The following is a 19944-nucleotide window of genomic DNA, read 5'->3' as shown; positions in this document are numbered from 1 at the left end:
ATGTTAAATATTAATGGCAATTCATTTTAGTAACGTATTTTAAATATAGAACAATACAAGAAAATTGTCACAGCACTAATAAATTGATATTAAAATAAAGCTATAATTATTTTGAATATAATATATTTAAATAAAATTATTCTTTGAAGTATAACTTTAAAAAAATCCCACCTATTTAAAATAATTATAGTTTTAATTATGTATGAAACATTATTAAAAACCAATGTGCGGAATGTATTAAAAGGAATTTAATGAATTATTAATAAATAATAGTTACTTTAATTTTTAAATTAAGAAGGTTTGTTACATGTATTACAACTAAATAATAGTTATTTGTATAGACTTTTTGACATTAAATAAAATGTATTTATATTTTGCATATTTAATGAATTTATTTTCGAATTAAGTCTCATTAAATGATAGGCCTTTAATATTATCTGTAGGAGTGTGTTGCAGTACCAGTTGTTAGTCATGGGCGGTGTTGCACTAACTCCAGCTCTGAGCTGGAGTACAATTGCAACTATTTAGGCCCTTTTTGGTTGTACTAACTGTAGGAGGGCAGTTTGTGAATAGCAATGGGCTTACTCTTCTGCGGTTTGGCGCAAGTCCCTCCCAAACCCAACCTTATTCCTACCTCAAACTCACCCCTTTAATCATAAGTATTCCCCATATTTCATAAATTACCCGCTTTCCCTCTCACATGTACTAGTAAAACGTACACTTCCATGGGTGGAGATCTCTACAGTAGGGGCTGAGATCTCCGTACATGAAAAGATAGGAGAGGCGGAGACCACTGCATGCAGGTATATGAATTGCTTTTTGTAGTACTTTACTACTATAGTACTGCCAAGTGTACTAAAAAAAGCAGTTTGTGAACAGGCTTTGGATGTGTTGATTTTTCTATAGGAGATTTCACCACCAATCCATCGCATGGATCAAATACAAGGGGGGCATATTAGTAGGGGCAAATACGCCGCTTTAGCTGCACTTTCTGCCCCTAAAGCGGCGTTATTTCTATCGCCCAATCAACAAGCTGTTGCTAACAGCTGTTAGCAACAACTTACTGCCGATCGCGCCCGTATCCGTGCTGCTTTGCATGTCAGCGTTAAACATCGCTAATGACATGCTAAGTGGGCTTTCCCAAAATCAAAGTGACTGAAAACAGTTGGTAACTCACATTCCCCTATTACCATGTCCCGCAGAGCGAAACAATAACTTGCGCTAACCGCGAATATCGCCTGAAAGTTACACCAGCTAAAATCCTCACTTAAGCATGCATGTAAGGGGAGGTGGATTATGGGGTTACGGCCACATGGACGTATCAGCAAGCATTTCGCCGTATTGCCAGAATGTTCACTGGTTTTTCAGCAATGTCTGGCCGTTTTCCACGCGATTGCTGGAATATTTAACGCCATAGCACTATTTGTTGCTAATACAGCGTTAGCGTGGCGATATATTCCAGCGACAGCCGGTGATAAAATTATTCGCGCTAGGCGCGCTCTGCGATGTTTATCGCAGTTTCTTGATAAAATGGCCCAAGGTCTCCTCTTCGAAAACGCTGCCGCATGAGCACAAGAATGCATTCTAGAAATCCAGCTTTCTGTCCTTTCTCCATGGGCTGCCTGTGCAGCCTCTTCCAGTGTGCCAGTGGGAGCACAAACCTACTCCTGTATCCCCTGCTTTCACAAGGCCTTGAAAGATACCTCTCAATGCCTCTTGCAAATCGCAAAATGAATGTGAGATTACTCAAAGAATATTGGCTGGAGATCACTAGCATTACACATCTCCTTTCACCAAAACATGTACTTCAATAACGTGACAGGACCAGGTCTGTGCACATGTCCTTCATTCACTAGAAATGACAGCCTGACCCTTGTCTTTGTGCCCTCAGGTTATCAACGTGAGCTCAACTACAAGCATCCTGATGGCTCCTACAGCGCCTTCGGTAGCAGCGACGCATCAGGGAATACATGGTAAGTTATACATTGATTTGTTTATTTTATTAGGGGTGGGGGGGCAATCAACAAACCTAGCCCCAAACGTGAGCACAATGATATATGTGGTAACCAAATATGTATCCAGCAAGTGAGGATGGGCAGTACCTTTAGAATTAGGGCTGAGAAGATTGATTTGCACAAATAGAGAAAGGATCAGAAACAGTGGGCCGCAGTGGGGTTGTGGTGTAGAGAGGGAAGAGATACAGTCTAGGACTGTAGAAAGATTGTGAAAAAGTGTATTTTGCGACTATTCTTGCATTGGGGGAACAGATATGTTGTTAAAGGAAGGTTGTCCCAGAGTCTCTTCTCATGTGCAGAGAAGTTTCTTTGGTGTGTGCATCCTTTGGGACTCTTTTGGACTGCCAGACTGACCACAGAAGTGTTTCTGAGAGTGGCGGCACCTCCAGAAACGTTGAGTTTAGAAGCAGGGTTGTCAGCTTTACTGAAGTGCCCCATAGGTCACACAACAGACACTCAAGGAGGTTATAGTTGTTACATGGAGCCAATACCATTTTCGTTGTTTATTTAGCTAATACAGCTTTGAGAACAGCTTTAATTATCTTCATTAAGGAGACTGGAACCCCAGTGAGCAGAGTGTTGCCTTCTTCTCTGTGTGATAAGATGAGGTCCTGGACAGTGGTCCAGAAGTTCATAGGAGAAATTAGGACTTGATTGCAGAGTTATGACAGGGGCGGCTCTAGGTTCATGCTGGCCCTGGGCAGGGAGCGTAGGTAGGGGGCCCCAGAAGAGGGGGTCTGGGCGGGCAGAGCCCCCCGGAGCTCAGGAAGGTGTTTTAATAAAACATCCAGAAAAGGCGTTAGATGACCAGTACCTGCGGCTGCTCCTACCCTTCCGAATTCGTCTCAGAACAATAAAATTTAGGAGGAGGAGCCAGATTGCTCCTTCCTGTGATGCTACGAAAGCCTGCTGAGCCGCCTTTCTATTTCGTTTCGAATAACCACATTCGTGTACTTGAATTCTCTTCATTTTGCTTGCAATGTTATATACAACTGTACCAGCGGGCCATGTATATTCATAAACATGAGTGGCTCTTTCATAAGACAGCATCATTGTCACTCCACGATTGTACTATGGAATGTCGAACCTAGGAATATCGTAATACATTGATATCATGGAGAGAATATTGTGGGACAAGATATTGAAAGGTAAGTACATATAGAGAAAGTATAGATTAACTTTCTTAACTCCACTTCTATGCACCTTCAAGGTAAAGGTACATATATGTGGAGCTAGGTATAGAAAATCTAATCTTACCTTTTGAACTTCAGTATTGTGCCCACGATATTCTGTGCCATTGAGATTCCTACCTTGATTTTCCCGGACATACCTTTTTCTGTTAGTCTTAACAAACTGGTGGGTAGAGCTTTAGATACACTTCTGCTATCCACGTTTGAAGTACTTAGAGGCAAGGGTGTAACCATGTTGTTAGCCAATGTAATGGGTCTAGTGAGCGTATTGGAAGATAGTAATGGCTTATTAACTGACTAGTACTTCCTAAGGATCCATGTGCAAGCTAAACATGATATGGACAATTATACAGCCATGTGTAGCTCCTAAGGTGAGAGTTTCAAGTAGGACATGGTGTCAAAAGCTTTTAACGGATCAAACATCATCTAAAAATGTCCCAAGACAATAATAGTAAGTCTTGAAGAAATGGATTGCTGGACTGGTAATCCTTCATTCATCTACATAAAGTAAGTAGTTGCAAGGCAACCGTTCCAGCGTTGAGCTTTGTACTCTCCCCCCACCCCCCCCCCCTCCTATAGAGGGCGCATGCAGCCTTAGTGCGCATATAGTCTTCTCTTTGTGACTACCCAGGCCCACAGTGAAGCAATATTCTCTTGAGATGAAATTCCTCATTCTTGCATTATAATATCTGGGTAGAATGCAGGGGCATAATTGCTGTGACCTACCCTTCAATGACAAAATGTCTTGCACTTATTACAACAGTGCTGTGGCTTTGCAGCTTTCCTAATATCAATATTCATATTGTCTGCTGAGGAAGCAGAACGACTGAGCTAGCACAATTGTCTTTGCACCTTGAAAATATTTGTCTTTATTAAGTCAATCAGTGTAGTTATATTTATGAAACTGGGCTCTTGCTTCATATAAAAATTGCACTGGTGTGGCAATAAACAAAATACAATGATGGAAAATTGATTTTTATACGAATTAGGTAGTAAATATCTCTTGGGATCACCTACATCCATGAGGCCCTTGCAGCCACTAGGAAGACCCTAATAATACAAACTCTGTACTCTCCCTGCTTACCGTCATTCACTCTCATCCCTCGGTTTTCATTCCCTCACCCTCTTCCCTTACTTCATCTTTGTCTCTCTCACGTCTCTCTCATCTCCGTCTCTCAACAGTGTCCCTCTCTGTCATTCCTTTTGCCCTCATCTCATCCCTCTTCTCATTGTTTTCCTCCACAGGCTCACGGCCTTCGTTGTTAAGTGCTTTCATGCAGCCAAGGCTCACATCCCCATTGACGAGAGGCATATCAATGAAGGTGTAAGGTGGCTGAAGAAAATCCAGAAGCCCACTGGCAGCTTCAGCAATGAGGGCAAACTCCTGCACCAAGCGCTAAAGGTAAGAAACTCGGACTCCTTGTTTAGCCCCTAAGGTTTTATAGACAGCGAGTCATGAATCTTTACTCCAGAAAGTGGTCTTTTTCTTCTTCATTCAGGTTAAATCCACTGCTCGCTTATCAGTACTACTGCTAAATTTACTGACGTTATAGCATCCTCCTCCTCATTCAGTGCTAAAAAAGCCTCATAGAGGGAGACCATAAGACCCACTCTTTTCTAAATCTTGAGCAAGTTTTAAGTCATGCAAAGTCCACACACATTGAAGGACATGGAGGATGTTAAGGAAAGGAGAGCTTGGCTCACAAATGGAATAGTCATGGCACAACCTAAATTCTTATGTCCTGTATTTTTGCATATTTATGTCTCTAGCGCAAAACTGCTGAAATGCTGCTGAGCACTATACAGGGTCAAATGCAGATATACATTTATTGACTGGTTGTAGGATACCTGGTTTCTGAAAGCGTGAATGGGCGGTTACTGCATTGCTATGTAGTTATCTTCACAGAGGTATCCCTTCAGCTCTTTCCTAAGCGCCACCAGAGATGGTGCACTTGGTGGATAGACGGGCAGGGTGCCAGTTGTCATTTCTTGAAGATGAAGATGGTTGTGAAAATAGTGTTGGCCAGCAGGGGCAGCCAGTGGCCCACCATCTTGATGGAGGTTATGTGTTCATGTGTCTTCAGGTCCTAGATGAGCATGCTGAAGCATCTAAGATGACCTTAAGGGGTCATCTTAGATGCTTAGATGCTTAAGAAGATTCTGTGGAACAGGGTGCAGCCACCATGCACATGCAAGTGTATAAGGTCTTAAATGGCAGTGCTGGAGTCTCGTAATGGAAAAAAACACATTCGCTTGTCGAGAGAACTGGGAAAGGTTGCATTCATTTTCAAAGCAATGTGTTCCTTGAGAGGGAAGTCGGTGTCTTCGATGATTCTAAGTGACTTGGTGTTGGGTGAAAGATTGGTTTAAAATCTGAGCAGCTTCCTGTCACTAAGCCAGGTTTAGACTAGTTGTTGCTTGTTGTTCCTGATTATTAGAAGGGAATTAGTTGTTTTGATGGGCTGGATTTTGAGGTAGGTGCAGGACATCCAAGTCTGGGTGAGGTGCAGGCATTGTTTGAAGTTTTGAATCTCTGAAGCACAAGAAGCTTTCAAGCAGAGTAGTGTGCCATTACCATGTTAGTGAATGTTGATGTTTTAAAGGTGAATAAGGGCCTCCATGTAAAGGCTGCAGAATGATGGTAAACATAGTGTATCTCTTTAAGACTCAGCAGGTGAAGTTGAATTTACTTCTGAAAGCTTGCAGAATTTTTCTGCTCAAGCCTTTACGTTTAGGGGGCTTATGCCCTGAACGTGATCGAGTGATAGCATCTGGTTTGATGCCACTTCTGATTGGCTGCAGTGTTTTTCAGAAAAATGTTTTGGTTTATTGATTGAAGGAGGGGTTATTGACTTGTGTTTTGTGGGTAGCAGTGGATCATCTGAACAGCCTCTATGCCAAAATATAGCCTTTTGTAATTGTCATATAGCCCACTGTCTGCATCGAGTTTGCAAAAACAGTTTGAGTTTGCTATGAATCATGTGTCTGATGCATACTGTAAACAACCATTAATGTCTCTAGCAAAAATGTTCAATCCGGCCCCACTCTGCAGGAGTGCTCTACTAGCAGATGTCTTTGGGGGCCTGCATGGTTGTGGCATAACACCCCATCCAGCTGTGAAATCAGCCCCCTAGTCTGCAGTCTACCAGGGAAATACAACAGCGACAGAACGGCCAGTCTGGCCCTGGCTTGTTGTTGGACTTCTCCGGTCGTGTATACCTTGCTCTTCTACCTTGTTGGTGCCGAATAGACTCCAGGAGTCAAGGGTTGTTAGTTATAGAGAAATAGAGACTTGATACATATTTGGATGGGTGGAGTTCACTTGACTGTGAGGAAACCCATGGGACCAATTAGCATAAATAATCCTTGTCAGTGAATTTGCTCCTCCTCTCTACAAGATCTCAACCTCTCTTTCTTTCCTCTTCACAGGGCGGTGTGGATGATGAAATCGGCCTCTCAGTTTACGTTATGATAGCACTTCTGGAAACAGGGATGCCTGAAAGTGTAAGTATGACTTGCGGGACCTCTGTTCTCCTGTGGCCGCTGACCTACTGTTTTTTCTACTTATACACCATACTACTTGCTACCATGTTGTCACGGGCTGGACAATGACCTTTCCAGATTGTGTAGTGCAATTTAGAGATGTAGGTCCATTCACGCAGTTTACGTATTGTCCTGGGTTAAAAGCAAATAGCCACTGCCCCATATTCAACTAGATTTCACAGAATTTTGTATGAAGAGGTGATAAAAACAAATGACCACCGGGGTCCTGACCTCAGGCTTCCCTCTCTGCCTTTGATCTCAGGTTTTTACTTCATCAGGGTTGGCTTCCATGTGGCTAATTCAGACCTGCTCCCTTCTTTACATAACCAGCCACAGTGAACTCGCCAAACAATCCTCTTACCTTTTTTCTTACTAATTAGAGACAGGCAGACTTTTTCTGGCTCACTTTATAGTCGCATCTCCTTTTGCTTCCTAGTTCACATGAATATAGCATGTTATTATGCATGCTTTCACATCGCGTTCCTTTACAATGCTGTTGTTTCAATAACCGCGTTGTTAGAACGGGATACCTTTACAATGCAATTGATTAGATCAACTTGCTGTAGGGGGTGCTCTGTCATAAGGAATAGTATAATTTACTATTTCAACTCAAGCCTGTGCAACTGTAGGGAAGGGGTTGAAAAAGTAAATTATACTATTCCTTATGACAGAGCACCCCCTACAGCAAGTCAATCTAATAACTTGAGTTGTAAAGGCATTGCGTTCTAACAATGCAGTCGTTCTAACGACCACGTTGTAAAGGAACTGCGATGTGATGACTGCATTGTTTGTAAACACTGTATCCCCTTCCTTCCACACCAGTTCTGTATACCCTGTAGGTGAACTACATTTGCCACCATGACTCCTGGAAGATTTTTGATTTGTCTATTGTACTTCAGTAATGTGTACCTAGCTTTCTGGCACCTTTTGATGGCTCCATGAGTGGGAAGATCTTGCCACTTTTTACAATGTCTTCCTTCCTTCCTTAATATGGCTTTATGCTTAAACCTGTTCCTAGTTCCTAGTTCTCTATTCACTTTTTTCTTATGCTCTTTTTTTACATGGCGCAAACTTGACCCGAAGGAATCAGGTATCAGAGCGCTTTACATGAGCACCAGTTACGTTACATGAGGACACATTCATTTTTGTTACGCACTGGGAGATTAAGTAATTTGCCCAGAATCACAGGATGTTAGCATCGTTGCCGTGACTTGAACCCAGTTCCCCAGATTTGAGGTCGACCGCCCTAGTCGTTAGACCAACTCCTCTCTCACTTTCTTGGACGACAGTGTCTTTATCTCTAGATATGCTGCTCTTTCTGTTGGTCCAACAATTTTATAACTTATTCCTCTCATATTTCCTAATGTATCCTTTCCCTCACTAATTTGCCACCGGTATATTTGCAACCAGTAAACAATGTAACAAGCTGACCTCTATACTAACAGGTGGGTTTGCTAAATGCCAGTTTGGAGTGAATCACAATCCGACCTACCTCATGAATATTAATGAGGTAGGTCACAAGTTGAGACTCACACTGAATGGTGGCCACCATTGTGGTTCTCTTGTATCAGTAGACCACTCTGTCTGTGATTACCTTTTAATAAAAGAAACTTTTAAAAAAATGCAGGCCGTTTTCCTTTTTTTTTAAACAATGTTAAGTTTAAAAAGAAAGGTTTTGTGGTATGTTTGTTTAAAATTTGGCAGTGGTTCACTCCCTACCAGACTTTTTGTTTACATTCACAGAGGATCTCTTCGTTTTTTTGTTAACCCCTTGCATGTGTCGGACGGCCCTGGCAGTCCGACGCCGCGGTGCTCCTGTCTCGTCGGATGGCCAAGGGCCGTCCAATTGGCGCACGCGTGGAATTTTGCAGCATCGGTCACGCCCAAGGGGTTAATACATCACATGAGTCAGTAATTTTTCAATATTTTGCAACCAGATTTTGGTCTCAAAGCATTGATACATCATAAACCAGATCGCTATTTGGAATAAACGCCTACAACACGCCGCTTCCAAACAGCGATTCACAATGGAGCTATCTTAAGAGTTGGTAAAAATGTAAGGATTCCTATAATAGCTTTAATACATAGTAAAACTAGTTTTTGCAGTCACATGCAGCGTTTCGGACTGTTTCCAATCATAAAGAAGTTAGTAAATATGGCCCTATTTGAAATTTTCTCACCTAGGCACAACTTAGATAGAGCATTCCAGTTTTAGTTGCAGAAGAACAATTAAACACTTCGGGCCAGATGTAGGTAGCCTAATACCGGTCGATAACGGCCGAAATTACCGAATTTCGGCCGTTACTAACCGGTATTAGGCTTTCCAGATGTAGGAGGCCAAAAAACAAAGGATTCAGTAATTTACCGAATCGGTAATTTAAGGAATCTGTAAATTACTGAATTCTTAAATACCGATTCGGTAAATTACCGAATCCTGATATGCAGGGAGCACTAAAATGAGTGCTTTTCCCCTTTTAGGATTCGTTATTTACCACCAACTACAAGTTGGTGGTAAATAATGAAAACCTCTGAAAAAGCATTTTTTTTGCTTTTCCAACAGTGCCATGTTGCAGACATACACGACCTTAGGGCATGTATGTCTGCAGCATGTGCACTCATACACAATTGAGGGGTGCAACAAGGGTGTCAATGTGACACCCTGCCACCCTTCAGTGTTTTCCCCCTTTTACCAATTCAGAAATTGAAATTCATTCCATTGGGACTCCAGGTCCATAGGAATGAATGGCAATTACCGTTACCGACTCAGTAATTACCGAATCTTAACGATTCGGTAATTTTTAACCTACATACCATTTTCCGAATTTAAAATACCGAATCGGTATGATTCGGTATTTTAGAGTCGGTAAAATGGAATTACCTACATCTGGCCCTTCATGTCTTGTTTGTGAGCAAATATTTCACATCAGCCTTATCACTTCTAAATACATTTTATTCGCCCTGTTACAGGATCCAGTTATGGGCAAAGCCATGCAGTTCCTGGAGAGCCAAGATGTGATGAATTCAACTCTCTACAATAAAGCTCTGGTGGCAGTGGTCTACTCCCTGCAGGGAAATGTTGAGAAAAGGAATCATCTACTCAATGACCTACAGAAACATGCTATTAAAAAAGGTATGTTACTTTCACTTCCTGCTTTGGGGGGATCTTCTTCTAGCCTGCTGGCAGTGAAATGTTGAGGGGACTTGGGACCTGATTCAAAACATGGCAGGTGGGCAGGCATCTCTCTGTTCATCAGGTTGATGAGGTCATTTCCTGGTGTCCATTTTTAGAGATCTCCACCACATAGATGTCCACCGGCCCTGTGAAGATCTCGTGAGTTGCTGCACTGATGAAGGCACTGAAAATGTGGTGGGCAGCTGCCATTTTTCATACAGCTGTTCATCAAACTTTTTGTTTTCCAAAGTTTGGCCACCATAGAAATAAATATGTTGTTGGTCAAGTGGAGGCTAGAAAGCAAATTTTAAGTACTTTGGATAGACCGTAGTCGTTCCTTTTTAGGTCTCGCCTATGCAGTGCACATGCGCTTCATAGGAGGACCTTTAGCCATCGCTCTGCACATTTTCAAGCACACACTCATGCTTGTGGCAGTATCCACCTTGCGGGAGGGAGCAGGGGCGTGCCACAAGCACGGTTGCAGTGCTTGAAAATGAGCGTACTTCTCTCCCAAGCGCGTGCGCATGCGCCTCTCTCCTCGCCTACACGTCCCGGCCACTCACTCGCTCCACCTTCTCCGTCTTCTTTTTGCTTGTGCTTGTTTGTTTTTGTCTCCTTACTCTAGGCGAACCAATGTTCTTCTCTAGCTTCATGTCCATCTCTGTCTTTTCACATTCTCCATTCCTCCCTACGATCAAACCTCTCACTACCTTCATTTCTATTTTCATCACTGCTTTCATTTAAATTCTCTAATTTTGCTCTCTTCCATCTCCCCGCCTTTATAACACTTTCTCTTCCTTTGTATCTTTCTCCCATCGCTCACCTTCCCTCTTTCTAATTACGCCTCCCCACCCTCTTCCCATGTTTCCACTTTTCTTTCCTTATTTCTCTCCTCCCTCTGATTTCCCCCTCTCCAATCCCTATCCGTCTTCCCTCTTTCCCTTCGTCCCTATCTCCTTTCCACCACCTCATGTCTACTTCCCTCTGTAACCTCTTTGATTTCCGCAACTTTCCCTATTTCCCTAACCCCCACACCCGGCCCTCACCGTGTGCTATTTTCTCTTTCACTATTACCGCCTCCCTAACCCTCTTCCCCTACCGCCACTTCAATCTTCTTTCTTCCCCATTACTACATCTTCCTCTTCTCATTTCACCCTCACTTTCTCACTCCTCGTACCCACCTACCTCCGACCCGTATTTTTCATCCCTCAAACTCCACCCCTTTCTCCCTGGCCCTAAATGTTGTACTTTCGCTCCTCGCACACTGGCCCTCATTTATGAAAAGTGACGCATCGCTGCGTGTAAACAGCGATGCGTCACTTTTGACTGCGCACTCCTTGCGACACCAATGATGCGTCATATTTAATGTATGACGCATCATGTCGCAAGGACTTACAGATACGTCAGTATTTCTGACGTATCTGTAAGCGCAAAAGTGACGCATTGCTGGAGTGTGTCACAAAAGTGACGCAACTCCAGCAATGCGTCCTTTCACATGGGGAAAGCCCCATGTGAAAGGGCTTGCGTCAGTCTTACGCCTGCTGTGAGGCAGGTGCAAGATTTTGACACAACAGTGTCCTAAAAGTGACGCAGTGAAATCTCATAGATTTCACTGCGTCACTATTACGAGGCTTTTTGCCGGGGAACGCCCCCTCTGCATACATTATACCTGACGCAGGTATAATGTGGCGCAGGGGTTTAAAAAGTGACGCATCTACCTAGATGCGTCACTTTTTAAATATGGCGCAACAAGGCGCATTTTTTACGCCGCTGGTGCGTCACAAAAAGTGACGCACCGGCGGCGCAAAACTGACGCAAGGCCTCATAAATAAGGGCCACTATGCCTCTCTCTCGTGCGCGTGCCTCCCTCCCGCCTGTCTGGGTTTGGAACGATGACGCCGCTTGGCTGGTGGATTCCCCTTTGAAACTAGAGCCCGGATAAAGGGGCACACTTACCACATCTCCTTTTCTCAAAGGATAAAACACAGCCGCGCTCAGGGAGGGGCCGCCCCTTACCTTACCAATCACTTTGAACAGTTTAAGGGGGCAGATGAGAGCACCGAGTAAGTACAGACAAATCACTAAAATTGGACCTTGAAAAGGTGGTTTTGCATTAAAAAAAGGTACATGTTGGACCTAAAGAAGGATGCGGTGGGTCTAGGAAGGTAGGTGTTTTTTTGTCAATGTCCCGACCCTGGCAAGACAATATGGAACAAGCATTTGCAATGCAATATGTCTCGCAGTTATGCAAGTTTGAGCTTTTGGCATTGTAAATGGATATGCCTTTTATTTTGGTATTGGATTTTTTAAAAAAATGACTGTCATTTACAATGGCAATAGCTTAAACTCACGTAAATGCGAGGCCTATTGCATTGCAAGTGCTTGTTCTCAGACTGCTGCAAAACTATTGTGTGCTTTTTGCTATTTCATGCTTTCCAAGGTGGATGGGTGAGTCGGTGGCCAGGTTTCTTTATATGTTCATGAAACACCCAGAACCAAAGGGACTTTAAGGAAAATGTTTAATATTATTAAATGTATTTTCTCAAAGCTGGCTCAAACCTTTAATTTTCTTTGAAAGATGGTGAAATGTACTGGACAGAACGACCACAAAAGGCCGAGAAGGAAAGCTACTGGTCCAAGCCCGTATCCGTGGATGTGGAATTGACGGCTTACGCCCTGAAGGCTATGTTGTCTGGAAAGAATGTGTCTGATCAAGACAAGAAAACAGCTGTGCCTGTTGTGAAGTGGCTCACCAAGCAGCAGAACGCCCAAGGAGGCTTCGCCTCCACTCAGGTACCTCTCGTGCTTATAGAACCAAGTGATTCTGCATTGTAACGTTCAGACCTCCAGCATGGGTCAAAAATATGAACAATAAAACGAAATGTGTTTTTAGGTTAAACCTAACTCAGAGCATTACACATTGGAAAAGATGTACAGTCCCTGACACTTCATACATGTCACCTTTCACCTTTTGATTGCTAAATTTAACCACTAAAGACATCATACTTTTGCCCAGAATGTGTTATTGTGCTTAGTTGATGGACTGGAGGTAATTGCTTTTGTCTTTAATAGGAATACAAAATTACATGTATTTAATTGTCCTGCATATATGGTTTGCAGAATACTTTCTTTTTATCATGAAAACATGTTTTTCACTCATAACATTGTCATGTTTAATACAGAGGGTTCCTGAAGCGACTGTTACTTCTCTAGGGCACTCTGATTTTAGAAGAATTTCCCACATTTTATAACTTTTTTTAATGTCTGATGTTTGAGCCTCAAAGTATGTCTCCATTAGATAATTATGTAAAAGCCTACTGCACAGTTTGTTTACGGGACTAATTCCTGTTAAAATAAGGTTATTCCACAGATTAAACTAAAACTGCGCGTGAGAAAACGTGTTTTAAAACACAGCTGGAATGCCCAGAATAATAGTGTAATCTTTATTACAAGAAGAATGTGCAGGGAGGACTGTTTTCTGCTCAATTTGATGTTGTATAAATTGTACAAAAACTATTTTACTATGGAAGGTACAGTGAACAGTGTTAGTAAAATGGTGTATCTGTGCTTCTATGAGAGACAAAATCATGAATTGTTGGTTAACAGAATTATAAACCCAGTTTTCAGAATGAGTATAACCTTCTTCCTTAAAGAAACTGTATTAGATATATTTATTTTTATTTTGGTAATTTACCTTTAAACATTTAGGGAGACATTTATTATAATTGCACACAATATGGTGCGGCAAGGGAACTTGCTTTGTTGTGTTGCGTGAAAGGAAGGGAGCAGAGGTGATCTATATTTACAAAGTTAGGGACTAATTTACCAGGTTGTGGCTCGGTGCAGCGCCGCAAGGAATCTTGCTGCGCTGCCCTGCGTCAAAAGAAAAGGGCCGGAATGCGCCGCATCTATGAGATACGGCACATTCATGTCCGTTTCCTCTGAGCTGGCGCACAATGGGCAAGCCATGCCCCAACGCAGGCACCCTTGCACCGTGGCGCGAAGGTGTCTACGTTGTAGGGGTGATTGTTTTTGTGCAGGAAGGACCACTTTCCTGCACAAAACAATCAAAAAAGCAAAATGCAGCACACATAGCAAGAGGAAATAAACAAGTAGATATAAGGATATTCCTCCTTGATGCGCCTCCCTCACGCCACACCTGGCACGGCTTTAGAATCAGATGCTTTCCTCGTAGATCTGGGAACGCTTCAGAGTTCATGGGTGTTGCTTGGAAACACCCACAGCAACACCCATGGAACACCCCTTTCAGACTGTGTCCTGCCGTAAAGGGGCACATATTTACAAGGCCATGACAAACCTCGCAAAGTGGCTTTGCGTGGCCTGGTAAACATGCTGCGGCACATTGCGCCGCGGGAGCGTCACAAAAGTGACGCTCCGGTTTGTGATGTGCCGGGGGCTCAAAAGTGCTGCTAGGGGCTTCGTAAATGAGGCCCTTATGGAGCATTTCTGCTCTCCTCTAGCGCACTGAGTTCTGCCTAGCGCCATTGCAGCACCCTTGCACCATGGTGCCACCGTGCCAGAATTAGGGGAAAGATTGTTTCTGTGCAGGAAGGGAAACCTTCCCGCTCATTACCGATCCTGGGAGGCATGTTTCTCTTTCCATGTGAGCCACATGGAGAGGTAGTAAAGAGGAGCAATAAATACATTTCTCCTTGTGACACATCTGTCGCTTAGTTACACTGTTTTGGTGCAAACCCAGGTTTAAGGTCTATGTATATCTAGGTTTGTGTCAAAATACCTGGTTGGAAGCACTGGAATGCCTTTTCTCCACTTTTGAAATATCTACCCAACGTAATGTAACATCAGCCACTGCCTTGCAGTATTACAATTGGAGTGGGGTCGCACACTGCTCACACACCAGCGGGATCGCCCCTGAGGACTGTGGTAAATGTAGTTCGTGTTCTGCGATGCATCTTCTTTACATTCTCTGTTATCTTCGCTCTCCTCGCCATCCCTGGACAAGTGTTTCGGGGTATTTACCCCTCATCAGCAGGGATTAGGCCATCTTCTGGGGTTGCCGGTGGCTGCCAAATATTACCAGGTTTAGTACCACTCCAGGCGCGCAGGTGCGGGGTCCCGGGCTTGTCAGCCCGCTGCTCGAGGGAGCATTTAACATTACAATTGGAGTGGGGTCGCACACTGCTCACACACCAGCGGGATCGCCCCTGAGGACTGTGGTAAATGTAGTTCGTGTTCTGCGATGCATCTTCTTTACATTCTCTGCTATCTTCGCTCTCCTCGCCATCCCTGGACAAGTGTTTCGGGGTATTTACCCCTCATCAGCAGGGATTTGGCCATCTTCTGGGGTTGCTGGTGGCTACCAAATATTACCAGGTTTAGTACCATTCCAGGTGCGCAGGTGCGGGGTCCCAGGCTCGTCAGCCCGCTGCTCGAGGGAGCATTTAACATTACAATTGGAGTGGGGTCGCACACTGCTCACACACCAGCGGGATCGCCCCTAAGGACTGTGGTAAATGTAGTTTGTGTTCTGCGATGCATCTTCTTTCGATTCTCTGCTATCTTCGCCATCCCTGGACACGTGTTTTGGGGTATTTACCCCTCATCTGCAGGGATTAGGCCATCTTCTGGGGTTGCCGGTGGCTGCCAAATATTACCAGGTTTAGTACCACTCCAGGCGCGCAGGTGCGGGGTCCCAGGCTTGTCAGCCCGCTGCTCGAGGGAGCATTTAACATTACATTTGGAGTGGGGTCGCACACTGCTCACACACCAGCGGGATCGCCCCTAAGGACTGTGGTAAATGTAGTTCGTGTTCTGCGATGCATCTTCTTTCGATTCTCCGCTATCTTCGCTCTCTTCGCCATCCCTGGACACGTGTTTCGGGGTATTTACCCCTCATCAGCAGAGATTAGGCCATCTTCTGGGGTTGCCGGTGGCTGCCAAATATTACCAGGTTTAGTACCACTCAAGGCGCGCAGGTGCGGGGTCCCAGGCTCGTCAGCCCGCTGCTCGAGGGAGCATTTAACATTACAATTGGAGTGGGGTCGCACACTGCTCACACACCAGCGGGATCGCCCCCAAGGACTGTGGTAAATGTAGTTTGTGTTCTGCGATGCATCTTCTTTCGATTCTCTGCTATCTTCGCTCTCTTCGCCATCCCTGGACAAGTGTTTCGGGGTATTTACCCCTCATCAGCAGGGATTAGGCCATCTTCTGGGGTTGCCGGTGGCTGCCAAATATTACCAGGTTTAGTACCACTCCAGGCGCGCAGGTGCGGGGTCCCAGGCTCGTCAGCCCGCTGCTGGAGGGAGCATTTAACATTACAATTGGAGTGGGGTCGCATACTGCTCACACACCAGCGGGATCGCCCCTAAGGACTGTGGTAAATGTAGTTTGTGTTCTGCGATGCATCTTCTTTCGATTCTCTGCTATCTTTGCTCTCTTCGCCATCCCTGGACATGTGTTTCGGGGTATTTACCCCTCATCAGCAGGGATTAGGCCATCTTCTGGGGTTGCCGGTGGCTGCCAAATATTACCAGGTTTAGTACCACTCCAGGCGCGCAGGTGCGGGGTCCCAGGCTCGTCAACCCGCTGCTCGAGGGAGCATTTAACATTACAATTGGAGTGGGGTCGCACACTGCTCACACACCAGCGGGATCGCCCCTAAGGACTGTGGTAAATGTAGTTCGTGTTCTGCGATGCATCTTCTTTCGATTCTCTGCTATCTTCGCTCTCTTCGCCATCCCTGGACATGTGTTTCGGTTTGCAGTACTTTACATTTGCTAAGCCCGGCAAAGCCCCACAAAGTGGCTTTGTGTTGCTAAGCAAATGTCAAAGTAATTATGCGTCAGGGCTGCGCCACAAAAGTGACAGTAAACTGACTCAAAACCTCAGTAAATCTGGTCCCCAATCACTGAAACTAAATTAACAGCGGTCTAAGCAAATGCCAATTCTTCTATGTTGGTTACTGTCAATATTTACATAATTTTCACTTTTCCACGTTTGATTGACAATATAAACCGTAGAGCAACATCAGAGAAACACAAGTTCAAAGACTGTTGTATGGCTATAACACAATTTACAACACCACATGTGAGGAACAGCAGGCTAATACAAAGGCAACTGAAATCAATAAACTTGGGACAATCTAATAACAGATATAGCTCACGAAAGATTGTATTAAGCTGTGGCTGCCCTGCAGGTAAGCGCGCTGGGGTAGGACAAGGGTGGGGTGGGGGTGGGACTGGAAGTGACAAACAACGGAATAGGGAAAATAAAATAAATAAATAAATAACATCACTTACCTTGCGCTCGCAAGCGCTAGTTATGCGGTTTTCTTTCTTTCTTTCTTTATTTTTCCATATTCCGTTGCTTTTTCTCTTTCACCCCTCCCACCCTCTCCCCCTCACCCCCCCACTGCCCCACCCCGCTTACCTGCATGAGCCACGACTTGTATTACGTGGTGAAATACACTCAATAATGTCAGTCTTTACTTGAAGAATAAACCCCTTATGTCCCTACCCTGGATTGATACCACATCTCAAACGGAGTACATATCCTTCTTGAATCTATCTGAAACTGATACAACACACCAAAATACACCCTTGGCAGGCGAAGACCTCCATGCATCTAACTCCCTCTGTAAACACACCAGAGTCTGAGCCATCTTTCAACAGGACCAGGCCATCAGTGTATGACATCTTGAATGAGTGAAAAGCACCCTTGGAGAAAGAAGAGGGTTTCTGACACCTGATAAGGAATATCTGACAGAAACAAACCTAAGAGAGGCTGGATCAGGAAACATCACTGCATATGTGCTAAGGTAGCCTACCTGATTTATCAGCCTCTACGTGAGCCCAGTTATTGGTATGCACCGCCTATAGAATGGAATATTCCATTCCCACAATTTATTCCACAGAATGGTTCAATCAACCAAGATGGAGGCTGCACTGAAGTCAATAAAACAACAAGATAACTGACCTGTTTTCCCCATCAATTTCCCTGTGGTTTCCTGCAGAGCAAAGGTGGAATAAGCTTTAAAAGGACCACACCATCCCAAAGTCCACGTGTTCCATTGTACATGTGTGACCCCTCCTTGTTGTGCAGCAAGATAGATTTTGATTAAACTTAAGCAAAACATCCACATATGACATCAACATCTAGATTAAAGATTGCCTTACTTGTAGTCCCTTGCACCAATCCATAATATTTCCACTTAGAGTGGTTCAGTGAGGTATTTGCATTTATTATCACCAACAATAACAGATGCCATATTGTCAGGGTCTGAGGCTTAACACAATTTCATTGATGGAATCACTACATTGATATTAAACTACTCTGGTTGACATAGAAGACCACCCAACGAATAAAGCAGGCACTCTAGGGCAGATCTGAGCCACAGTAGTTGAATAGGGTTTTATGCCCATGCAGCTTCTATAACATGCCTGCTTACCTGCTTTTCACAAAGACAAAAAAGAGGGAAATTGTGGAGTGGTGGATGGGCATTTGAGAAAAAAATAATCGAAAACTACAAACAAAAATACAAATGGAGTGCAGAATATAGTGTTGCCATTCACTTTGTTGACAAAATATGATATGGAGAATAGGCACATTAGTGCCTGACCATTTATTTCTACTAAAAAATATTTGTAGACAAGTGTCAGGACACCAACCGCCTTATTGAATATACCATAAAATAAGCTAAATTAAAATATGGTGATTCTGTAAGGGGAAAACAGCCCCCTTCTGTGTGTATCAGGGGGCAAAAGCAGTATCATTGTAAATAATGAGCCACTGTTTCTAAAAAGGGTAATAGTAGGACTGGTAAACTAACTGCTTGTATCCCACTTGCCAGGACACCATGGTGGCCCTTGATGCCCTTGGCAAGTACGCAGAACTCACGTACAGCCCGGCTGGACAAATGACCGTGTCCGTGACGTCATCAAAAGGCTTTCAGCATGGATTTGCAGTGGGGAGCAGCAACCGACTCTTGCTACAGCACACAACTCTCCCGGAGATCCCTGGGGAATACACCGCCACATCAACAGGAAATGGATGCGCCTATGTACATGTGAGTTAAAGGGAAACAATATCACAGACAAAATTATTGCATAGCCAAAATATCATGGCAAAAATATGGAGGACAGGAATATTGAGAAGGCAAGCGCAAATAGGGAAGTAGGAATTAACTTTTCTCAACTCCACTTGAACACACCTTGAAGATATATGTGCACTTAAACACAGTAAAACTTTGTTTACCCACAGGAACTTATCTTCACAATATTCTTCTCCTCCATATTCTTACAACAATATTTTGGCCACACCATATTATATATTCAATATTTTTATCACTCGCTGTTACTTTGGAGTCACTGGTGGGATTTACACAAGCAAACTCCTTTAGCTTTGAGCTGATTTTAGATATTGAATTCTTCAAGGTAGCGAGAGCAGAGGATCTCACGAAGTAACCCCTTCTTGCATCTAGAGCTGCTATGTTTATTGACATGTTGGAAAAGCTTGCATCAGACAGGGTTGAAAGGATTTTGATAAAGACTGAGGAAGTATTGGTGTGGTCTGGGATAGGTCAGGCAATGAAGTACATCTATTCTCTTGGTCACAGAGCTGCAGAAGAGAGATGCGGCATAGATGGGGCCCGACCATCGCCAAACCAACGGGGGTTCAGTTCATGACATAGCAGCAGCAGAGCAAGAGAAAAGTCACAAGAATAGTGTTTAAAGATATATTGTTCAATCGATAGAGATAGGAAAGTTGAGATGCTTCTATAGACATCGTCGAGGACACTTTGACAGGAGCGCTGTGTCCAAGGCTGGACATCCTTCCTTCAGAGATGTTGTCAAGTTAGATAAAACTAATAGGAAAGGCTAGCAAAATGATTGGGGTGACTTTCTCATTTTCAGTTCATTTCATGCTTGTGCAAAGAACACAGAGCTGTCAAGGTGTGAGCACCAACTCTGTGTGTTCTACGCTATAGCATTTCCTAACATGTTATTGTAGTGAAGAAGGAAAAATGGTCTGGTGTTCTTGT

The 19944-nt window shown here is 43.8% G+C and overlaps 1 protein-coding gene across 1 annotated transcript in view; it reads left to right on the top strand.

Annotated features, from left to right (window-relative positions):
- The window catches only part of LOC147706543 (alpha-2-macroglobulin-like protein 1), a 96613-nt gene that overhangs the window by 40029 nt on the left and 36640 nt on the right, over nucleotides 1–19944 (top strand). Inside the window, exons 9-14 of the mRNA XM_086929629.1 lie at nucleotides 1892–1973; nucleotides 4451–4607; nucleotides 6635–6709; nucleotides 9716–9878; nucleotides 12499–12713; nucleotides 18754–18969. Coding sequence (XP_086785755.1) covers nucleotides 1892–1973; nucleotides 4451–4607; nucleotides 6635–6709; nucleotides 9716–9878; nucleotides 12499–12713; nucleotides 18754–18969 — 908 coding nt within the window. The remainder of the gene's footprint in view (nucleotides 1–1891; nucleotides 1974–4450; nucleotides 4608–6634; nucleotides 6710–9715; nucleotides 9879–12498; nucleotides 12714–18753; nucleotides 18970–19944) is intronic.

The sequence above is a fragment of the Lissotriton vulgaris genome, chromosome 7, assembly GCF_964263255.1.
Source record: "Lissotriton vulgaris chromosome 7, aLisVul1.2, whole genome shotgun sequence".
Classification (NCBI taxonomy): domain Eukaryota; kingdom Metazoa; phylum Chordata; class Amphibia; order Caudata; family Salamandridae; genus Lissotriton; species Lissotriton vulgaris.
This window is presented reverse-complemented; position numbering and strand designations above follow the sequence as displayed.